This window comes from Talpa occidentalis, unplaced genomic scaffold (genome assembly GCF_014898055.3).
Source record: "Talpa occidentalis isolate TD23 unplaced genomic scaffold, MPIMG_talOcc4v2.1 talOcc4.7, whole genome shotgun sequence".
Lineage (NCBI taxonomy): Eukaryota > Metazoa > Chordata > Mammalia > Eulipotyphla > Talpidae > Talpa > Talpa occidentalis.
The window spans coordinates 102,905,466-102,915,739 of NW_023605083.1; the positions used below are offsets into that span (position 1 = coordinate 102,905,466).

The following is a 10,274-nucleotide window of genomic DNA, read 5'->3' on the forward strand; positions in this document are numbered from 1 at the left end:
GGAGCTGTCTGATGATCATCTAAATCTGAGGGAGACTGCTTGATCACTTCTGCATCCATCACCAGCCCCTAGGTGTTTGCAATGTCAACATTTTGTTGTATTTGCCTTAGACCATTTTAAAAATATAACCTTTATTAAGCTTATTATGATATTCACATTGCATGGAATTTACCCAGTGTACAATTTTATGGATTTTGTCATATTCATAGAATTTAGAACCTGCCACAATACATTTTTTAATATTTAATATTTCAAAAAGGAAGCCACATAGTTCCCCCTGCTCCCCAGCCTTAAGCAACCACTACTTTTTTTTCAGCCTCTGTAGATTTCCATATTCTATTCATGGGAATGGAATCAAATGAAATATGGCCTTTTATGTCTGTCTTCTGCCACTAGAAATGTTTCCAAGGCCCATCCACATTAGCCCATAACTGTAGTTTACAGTTACAATCTATTACATCCATTTATCAATTGGCATTTGGTTGTTTCTACTTCCTATTAAGAATAAATCTGTTGGGTCTCCCTAGTGTCTCAGAGGGTTGAGCGTAGTGCTGTGAAGCTGTCTGCAGCCTCTGCAGCACAGGTTCAATTCCCAGCCGGCCAGGGAGATTCCCACATGGCACCGCAGACCTCTTCTATCTCGCCCACTGCTCTCCTCAGCATGTCTTCGGTCTGTCAGTTCTGCTCCCCACTCTGTCTCTGGTGAATTCTCTCACCCTCCCACACCTCTAAGCTGTACCCCAGTTCTTGTATAAATAAATAAATCTTTAAAAAAAGTTTAGGGGCCTCCCCTGGTGGCGCAGCAGTTGAGTGCTGGGCTGCGAGGCTGCCCACAGCCTCTGCAGCGCCGGTTCTTTCCCCGGCCGCCGGCGAGGGTCCCACAAAAAAAAAAAATTAATAATAATAAATAAAGTTTAAAAAAAAGAATAAATCTGTTATAAGTGTTTCTGTACAAGTTTTTGTGGGAATGTATGTTTTCATTTCTCATGGCTATATTCTGGGAGTGAAATTGTTGGGTCATGCAGAAAGTGTGTTTAGATTTTTCAGGAACTGCCAGACTGTTTCCAAAGCAGGGAAACATGGTGTGTATTTCCACTAGCAGGGCAGAGAGTTCAATTTCTCTGCACACTCTGGTCAATACTTACAATCATCTGTCTTTTTTATAATAGTGGTCCAAGGGCTTCTAAGGAGCACCTGACTGTAGTTTGGGATTGTAGTTCCCTAATGTTTTATGTGCAACATTTTCATGTGTGTTTTGGCCATCTGTACCTCTTTTTACTCTTTGCCCATTTTAAAATGCTTTGTCTTTTATTGTGTCCTGGTACGAGTTTTTTGTGCATGCATTTAAAGCATGTTAGCTTCTACTCCCTGGCCAGGTTTGGCTGCCACTATCTGAGGTAGACCTGTCCTCTCACCCAGGGTGGAACTGCCTCCCCCAACTGCCTCCATGGTTTACTTTCTCTCTCTACAGTAGCACAAAAATGCAGCTCACTTGTCATGAGGCAAGTTATTATTTAATTTTTTTTTTGTTTTTTTTTCAGGCTTATTTGCAGTTGGAGCTAATGGACAGAAAAGCCACAGAGAAGGGGCCGTGGAAAGATGATGAGAATGGGCAGAGGGGAGGTGTGGAACATTCTGGTGAGGACACGAGGGCCTGAGGCAGAGTGCAGGAGCAGTGCACTTGTGGGTCACTTCAGGGCCCTGAACACCAACAGCATTGGGAACCAGAGCTGTGGAGGCCTGCGGGCAGTTTGGGGCCTGGGGGAGCTGGCAGCGTGCAGAGGCTTATATGGTGGAGGAGCAGCTGAGGGGTCAGGAAGAGGAGTGAGCCTCTGGGTCTTGTTGATCCAGTCAGTGAAGTACGCGACCCTGGTGAAGATGCTGGGGTAGACGGGGTGCTGGCAGCTCAAGCCCCAGCTGGCCAGCCCCACCAGAACCCAGGCTCTGGGGAGGTTGCAAACCAGGGGCCCACCAGAATCACCCTAGGAAAGACAGGAGAATTAGTGTGGGTGACTGAAGCATCTCTGAGAACACCAAGTTGCTGGGTGGGACTGGTGAGTCTCTTGTCTGGTGCCCCAGTGACTGTGAACATACAGACATTAGCTTCCAGCTGCAGCCCTCCCAGTCTCATCAGCAGGCAGTTTCATGTTTCAAGAACATCAGAGCTGACCTTCAGGAAAATCATAGATCTAAATCTATCAACAGAACCAGCCTCTGCCCCTCAGCCCAGGGAGGAGCCGTTGGCCTAAGAACGCACTGCCCAAGGCCAGGAAGGGAGGGCAGGACATAAGAGGCCTCAGCCTCTGTGAGGAGGTGGCCAGCTGAAGCTGCTGCAGACCCGGCTCCTGCAGCGGCCCCGAGCTGTAGCACATTTCCACTGGGGTCCCTTCCTTTCTCATTCATCTAAGCCTCAGTTTTGCTCTCAGCTGCTTGGGTGAGCATCTTCCAAAAATGCCCACATCCAGGCCTTGTGAAGATAGCCCTCATTGCTCAGGGAGCATGTGGGGCCCCAAGAAAGATCCTGGGAGCTACCAGAATCCTGAAATGCTATCAGAGCACATATCCTTGCACTTCATTGGCCAAAAGGAGCATCTCCTCCTAGGAAAACAGGGGAGAAGGGGCTGTTGCAATGCTTGCTCCTCCACCCACCCCTCCAAAGAACACACCAAGCATCCTAGAGCCAGCCTTGGCTTTCTTTAGAAACACAGGGATGAAAACACAAGTTCCATCGCTCATGGTACTTCTAAACAAGACGAGAAGCCCATCTCAGATGTGACACATGCAGACAAGTCCTATAAGTGACAGGGCATGTCAGGGAAGTATCAGTGCCTCATCATGGGCAGCAGAAGTTTTTCCTGAGCTGGGACTCAAATCAGGACACAGAACCTGACTTTGCAGTGCTGGAACAGAGGGAGTGGTAAGGGCAGGCAAGGGAAGGAGGGACGTGCTGGAGGTGGGAGGAAGAGCATAGACTGGTGGTGAATGAGGGGGCACAGACAGGAAGTGGGGTTTGGATCTGTCCCCCCAACCCCCCACGGAGACTTGTGTGGGAAGAGGAGACAGTAGGGTCAGGTCAGAGAAGGAGATGTGATGATGGAAGCAAAGCTGGCCTGACACAATTTGATGACAGAAGAAGGGACCAGTAGCCAAGAAAGCAGGTGGTCTCTGGAAGCTAGAAAAAATAGACATTCTCCTCTGGAGCCTCCCTGAGGAACCAGCCTTGCACACACCTTGATTTTAGACTTCTGACCTCCAGAAAGGAAAGATATGCATTTCTGTCGTTTGGCCACCCAGTAGGGCATGATTTGTCACAGCTGCCCTGGGAAGCTCATAGCTGGGGCCTTCTTGGAGAGTGGAACTGCATCATGGTAGTTTCAGCCCTTCCTAGTGGAATGTATTTGGTTTTCCCAATCTGCATCAATCCCTAGGTCCTCAAGTCCAGGGGAGGCCTGGTCCTTGTCTGGGACAGTGGCCCCTGTCCACTCCAGGCCTCAGCAATTCACACAGATGAACTGTGTTTTCACTGGAATCACCGTGGGTTATCAGCCTATCTGGGAGAAGACAGGTAGGCCTCTAACAAGCCCCTGGCCTTTGGGAAACTCTGAGAAGGCAGATGAAACCCTAACACTAACATAGCTCATGACAAGTTAGCTGCAGTTTGCACTAATATAGAGTGAGAACAAATTGTGTGTTTGTGTGTGTGGGGGGAGGGGTCAGGACAATGAGTTCCACCCTGGGTGAGAGGATGGGTCTAAGACAGGCCCATATTAGATAGCAGCAGCCAAACCTGGTCAGGGGAAGAAGCCAACACACTTTAAGCACCTACTAAATGCCAGGCACATGCTCATTTCCCACAGCAACATTATGAAGAGGAGACCATTTTCAATCCCATTTGCTCAGTGAGGAAGCTGAGGTAAAGTCACAGAACCAACAAATAAGGAGCTGGGTCTATCATGTCCCACATTCTGAGCTGACTTCCTCTGGGGTCCATCTCCCCTCACAGTGGTGTCTGGGTGCCCCTCTCAGGGAAAGGCGCTTCTGGGTGAGAAGAGAGCACTGTGTGGAGTGTGGGGCCAGAGCAGGCACGTGGCATCTCATAGACAAGCTGTGGTGACTGAGAGGTTAAAGAGGATGGAGGGGTGTGCTGGGACTCTCAAGGGCCAGCTCAGGGGTGTCCTGAGCCTGGGGACAAGCTGGAGGAGGAGTGCCATCCGGGGGCGCTGTGATGTCAGCAGGCTGGCAGGCAGGCAAAGGGCAAGCCCTGAGCTCCACAGCCATGGCCTCGGCAGGGCAAGGCACTGAGGACTAGGCTGGAAGGGGGGTGGAGGAGACATTGGGTGGGGACTCGGGAGCTGAGCCCTTTGCTCTTCATCTGGGAGCTGCTGACTGTGAGCAGGATGGACAGGACAGTCAGAAAGCACACACCACTGGCTACTGATGGGGACCAGGAAACCTGGTCTCCTTGCTCCCAGGAAAGCAGTGGGACAGCTTCCTCCCTCTGGCCAGCCACTCTCGGGGAGGAGTGAACCATCATGAGCCCTCCCATGGGCCAAGGGCATCTCATCCTCCTGTGTGTGTTTCCTGAGGCTGTCATATGTGTCTGCACAAACTGGGGGGCTTGGGAAAACAACAGAAATGGGGCCTCCCCGGTGGTGCAGCGGGTTAAGCGCAGCACTGTGAAGATGTCTGCAGCCTCTGCGGCGTGGGTTCAATTCCTATCCGGCCAGGGAGCTACCCACATGGCGCAGCAGACCCCTCCTGACTCGCCCGCTGCTCCCCTCAGCAGTGTATTTCAGTCAGTCTGCCTGTTCTGTTCCCCACTCTGTCTCTGGTGAATCCTCTCACCCCCTTGCCTCTGGCCTGTACTCCAGCTCTTGTATAAATAAAATAAATCTTCAAAGAAAAGAAAAACAATGGAAATAGATTCCCTCTTGGTCTAGAGGCCAGAAGTCTGAGATCAAGTATCTCTATGTCTTTCCCTCCGATAAGAACACCAGCTGTTGGATTTAGGGCCCACCATAAATCCAGCTGACTCTCATCTTTAATCTTTCACTAAGTACATCTGCAAGGACCCTATTTCCAAATAAGGTCACATTCTGAGGTTCCCAATGGACATGAATTCAGGGGACACAGTTCAACCTACTCTACCCTCCTTTCAATAATCCCATGAGGGGGGTCTCAGAAGCCTGCACTGAGAATGAGGAGAAGGTGAAAAGGCCACCAGAAGGGGAGCACAGTAGAGCAGTGTCTGTTAGAGCCCTGGGATGGAGCCCCTGGAACCCTGCAGAGTGATGATCCAGGGGCCTCCACAGAGACAGTAGAGATAATATGGCCTCTCCCACAGAAACTGAGGCCCCAAAACGGGCCAGGAAAGAACAGAAATGGCCTCACTTACTTGGCAGATGGCTTTCCCTGTCGAGAAGTCCCCGGCACACAGCATTTCGTCATACACAAGGTCGTTGTCTTTGTTAACTCTTTGACCATATAGCATATTACACAACTTATTCTCCATGAGGTTCACCTTACCCTCCTGGAGATGGAAGGGCAGGGACATGGGTGCTGTGGGGATAAGGGAGACCAGTGACAGCACAGGCTGGCCAGGAGCCCCAGGCCACCCAGCTTCCCACTCTGCCCCATACTCACCACTGTCCCCAGCACAGGCTTTTGTTAGCACAGCAGAGCTCTCAGCGCTGCTTTGGTGTTCTACCCACCCCTAAGATGCTTCTCTCCTTTTCCTCAAACTTCCCCGAGCTCACCCTATTCCTTCCACCTCTCCCATAGCAATAGACCACACCTCTCCTACTCTACAAAGATAAAAGGCAAATCCCACCATACATACCATTCACTGGGGCTTACTACATGCTTCTCTATCCTTTCATGAACCATCCTGTCCACTCGCCATCCAGCTGCCATTGGCCTTTACCTGTTCTTCCATGCACCCATTCCTCCATCCATCCACCCCTGTCTCCCAGTGTGCCACCCATGTGCCCTTCCATCCATCATCCAACCACCCACCCACCCAACTTTTAGCCATGTCTCCACCCACCCCTGCATCATTCACCTACCTATCCTCCTCTCTGCCAGTCAATACATCCAGCCACCCTGCAATATGCCCACCTCCCACCACCCTGCTCCTCACTTCCCCTTCCACCCACCCATTCAGCCTTGAGCTGCCCTCCCCATCCATGTTCTCAGCCAATCACTCATCCGTCCTCTGCTACGCTCTTTAAGACACTGATAAAGGGCAATATTTTTAGTTTGAGGAGACAAGGTAACTAAAGAAATATAATTATTTTGATCTAGTAAGTGGTCCGAAGGAAATGAGTCCAGGATATGTGATAGCAGGGAGTGCCTATCTTTGCTCACATGATTAAGTAAAACTTCTCAGAGAATGAGTAAGTTATAAAAGTAAAGAAGAAATGAGTCGTGCAGAGATTAGCTGGGGAGAGACCCAGGAAGATAAGGCAGCAAAGTCACAAAGGCCTTGAGGTAAGGCTGCCGTGGCACGTTCAAGGCAGGAAGGGGGCTTGTGGCTTGGAAGGTGTGTATGGGAAGTGGGCAGATGCGGCAGAAGCTGAGGGACGGGGGCTAATGCCATGCAGGGCTGAAAAAAGTGATCTGCCCAAAATGCCTGTTGCAGCTCTGTTGAGAAACACCACACCAAGTTACGATCCTACAAATAATGACATGTTCCCTTTTCCTTAACACTATGCCATAAGCACTTCCCCAAACTAAAAGCACTCCTTTCTCTAATAAACACTGTCTTTCAGAGTCTTGGCTATATTTCTTCTCTTACAATCTCAAAAAAACACAAATTTTGTTCCTCTGTTTTCCCTGTATTGTTAAGTTCACCTAACAAGCTGAACAGACAGGAGACCTGCAGGAGGAAACAAAGCGAGTTTACGGAGTTAAGAGGCTCTCAAGTCATCATTACTCTAACTGGATCCTGTAGGCTCAGAGACAGAAGCCATAAAGTACTTTTTTTCCACTTTGTCTAGGCCCCTTCCTTGGCGGTGGGAAACCAGGGAGTTTGGCAGTGGTGTGGGAAAGGCCAGGTCCCAAGCATGACTGTTCTATTAAATCGAGTTATCTCAGATCCCTGGCTGATTCACACCTTGGAATCAAGAATCAAGCAGTCTCTAAGTACCTAGATTCTTGATGCCCAAAGTCAGAGCTTCCCAGATTTTCAGAATCTTGGATGCAGGGAACCCTGAAGCATCAGAATCACACATTTCAGAGACTTTGACCCAGAATGGTCCAGGTCTCTGGAAGTGAGACTCAGGGTGCCAAGGCCCAGGGATCTCCCTTTTCCCTCCCCCTTCCTCCATGACCAACTTCACCGCCAGCCTCTCCCAGTCACTCACTGTTCTCGGTGAGCATCCCCCAACCAGTGATCCAACAGGACACATTACTGGGCAGCGGCATGCCGGGGGCTGGGAGGCAGGCAGGGACCACATAAGAAGTGAAGTTCACGGGCAGATACAGTTGCAACATGGCTATGTCACTCCCAAAAGCGTGATGCTTCTCAAAGTCTGGGTGGATGATAATGCCACTCACGGCCATCTTCTGCGTGTGCTCGGTTGGCTGGAAGAGCTTTGTGCTGCCCAGCACCACCCAGTAGTCCTTCAGTGCCTGGGACTTGCTGGAGGAAGAAGGGCAGCTATGGCCTTTGGCTGAGTGAGACCTGCGCTCCCCCTGCCCCACATCCTCACCTGACCACGCACACCGCTCTGGAGCCCTTCACCCCACCCAGTTTCCCCCTTTATAACCCTTCTTTCTTGAGGCTAGATGCTGTTCTACTCATGTCAGCACATTTGGCTTCCCCATCACACCCCAGAGTTGAAGGAGTGGGGATTCAAGGGCTGCAAGAGCCTATGAATCCTGGCCTTCTGACTGTGCACACAGGAGCACTGGCTCCACCCAGCTCAAGCCTGGCCCTTCCCAGGGCTCCCCATGGTCCACCCTCTGGTTCAAACCACCTTTCCCACCCCCTTTTCTTTCCATGCCTTCCAATCACGATGGCTTATAAGCACCCACTTGCCTATAAGCATCCATAAAAGATTTGAATGAATGAATGGATGCAGGTTGTCCTGTTACCTAAACATGAGGGATGAAACATCCCACGTTTCTGGCATTGTACTCATGGCTCATCCACCTGTACAACCCTCCCCAAACTCCCCAGGTGCTAACCCTTCCCTTCCGCAAGCCCCCCGCTGCTGTGCCAGGCCAACTGGTGCACAGACCCTCGGCCTCTCCCTCCCTCAAGATTCATCCTTCTCTCTCACTGTGGGCCTTGTCTCCTGACAGGCTGTGACTCAGCAGGCTGGGGCATCACCACTCCTGATGCCACAGATGTGTACGTGGAGTGCAGCACGGAGTCCCTGACGGGGTTCTGACTCTGAGTCAGTCAGCACCCAAGCTCCAGTTCCCTTGTTCCCTGAGGACCTCTCCTTGTCTGTTCAGGAACTTGGCACTGGGCCAGGCCCAGGGGCATCAGAGAAGTTAGGCTCTCCCAGGTCAAGGAGACCCACACCACTCTCCATGTACCTTAGCACTCAGGTACCAGGTCCTCCCTGGGGTATAGTTTTGCAGAAGTGATGAGAAGCATCACCGGTAGCTGGCTGTGGGAGCAGTTCCAGGCCCCTGTCCAGAGTCTGACACCCAGCAATGCTGGAACAGTGAGGACCTTTGCCCACCTTTGGTCTGAGGTAGGAGCAAAGAGTCGGTCTATATCACTTAGTGGCCAAGATGGACACTGTCAATCTCTCAGGTCTGTGTTAGGGGACAACAGGAGTGAGGGTGGAGGATGAGGAGGATCTGAGCACGTGAGCAGGGAGGACGATCCAGGTGGGGAGGACACAAGTCAAAGGCAGAATGACATGCACTTGGAAGCTGAAGAACTGCCCCAGAGCAAAGCCTCAAGGAGTGGTGTGGGATACCCTTCACCCTTTTTTTCTTCTCCCCTCCCCCTTCTCCCCTACCAGCCCCTCTGCAGGGAACTCAGGAAGGACTCACTTGACAAAGCAGTGAGCTGTGGAAAGCAGCCAGCGGGACTCGATGAGGACTGCTCCACAGAGATGCGAGCCCTGGTACAGCACACTGGCCTGCCACGGCCACTGGCCAGCTACCACGTCCTGGCCTCCGTAGATCTTCCCCATCACGTTGGGCCTCCCACACACTTCAGAGACACCCCTGGTTCCACCTGCGATAGACACCAGTGATACCCCCAAATGCCATTTCCGGGAAAGCCCTTCACTTCACCAATGGGAATGTCAAGGCTCAAGTGACCTCAACAAGTGACAGAGATGCCAGACTGCATGCGTTGGCTGCCGCAGGAGACTGGTGGCAGAGCCCAGGAGAAGCCCTGCAAGGATGAGGCCCAGGGGTCTGTGGCACAGCCACCACAGCGGCATCCTCAGGGAAACCCACTCCTGGGGAGCCTGCCAAGGGCAGGGCCCCTCACAGATGCAGACCTGAACCCAGAAACTGCACACCTCTTCTCCTACTCTGTGGGCCTCAGGGGCACCATGCTTATGCTCTAGACCATGGCTTCGAAGTAGCTGTGCCCTGCACCGCACCCTGGTGTCTCAGGAGGGGGTTTGTGGTGCTGTGTGACCTGGGGAGAGCCACTCCCCTCTCAGACTCAGGGGACTCCACTTCTAAAAGAGTGGGGGTGGCTAATAAAGACAGCCCGCTGTAGGGTCACACCTGGGAGGGCAGTTGGGTCCAGACAACCTGAGAGGGGAGCATCCTGGTCTGGTCTGTGCTTCCCAGCTCAGGAAGGGGGATGTATCCTCTGGGCCCCACTCAGGGCCCTCATGCAGCCTGCTCTCCTCCACCTAGGCCCCCAGCCAAGTCCTGGGGCAGTGCCCCACCACCCACAAGCCACCCCAGACTGGGGGCCTGAGACTCACCTCTGTTGAGTTGGTCTCTGACTGCCCGGTTGGGAAAGGAGGGCAGAGAGAAAATGGAAGTCAGTTTCTGGGACCTCAGGTAACAGCCCCGACCCATCCCACCCTACGATCCGGCTGGGTCCTGTGGCTCCTGGGACCAACCGCTGCGCACCGGCAGCCCTGGCCACGGTTGGCAATTCGGTTGTTCCACGGTCCACGCCCACAGCGGCGGTCAAGGTCTCCACACTCCGGGGCCCAGGTAGCATTACGGGAAGCAGCAGCCAGAGCAAGAACCCCATTTCGCCTAGGCCGCAGTCTAGGTGGGTCTGCGCCTTGGTGCCCATTGTCAGGGTCGCTGAAACAAGCCTGGCCCCGCCCGAC

General features: G+C 52.3%; 1 protein-coding gene across 1 annotated transcript; it reads right to left on the reverse strand.

Moving 5' to 3' along the window:
• Window positions 1-1,469: 1,469 nt before the first annotated feature.
• Window positions 1,470-10,274, reverse strand: LOC119232540 (putative serine protease 47). Its single transcript, XM_037494586.2, has 6 exons — window positions 10,066-10,274; window positions 9,915-9,935; window positions 9,016-9,202; window positions 7,365-7,642; window positions 5,396-5,559; window positions 1,470-1,982 (listed from the first exon to the last, which is right to left on the reverse strand). The coding sequence occupies exons 1-6, from the start codon at window positions 10,235-10,237 to the stop codon at window positions 1,689-1,691; spliced, it is 1,116 nt and encodes a 371-aa protein (XP_037350483.1). The 5' UTR covers window positions 10,238-10,274; the 3' UTR covers window positions 1,470-1,688.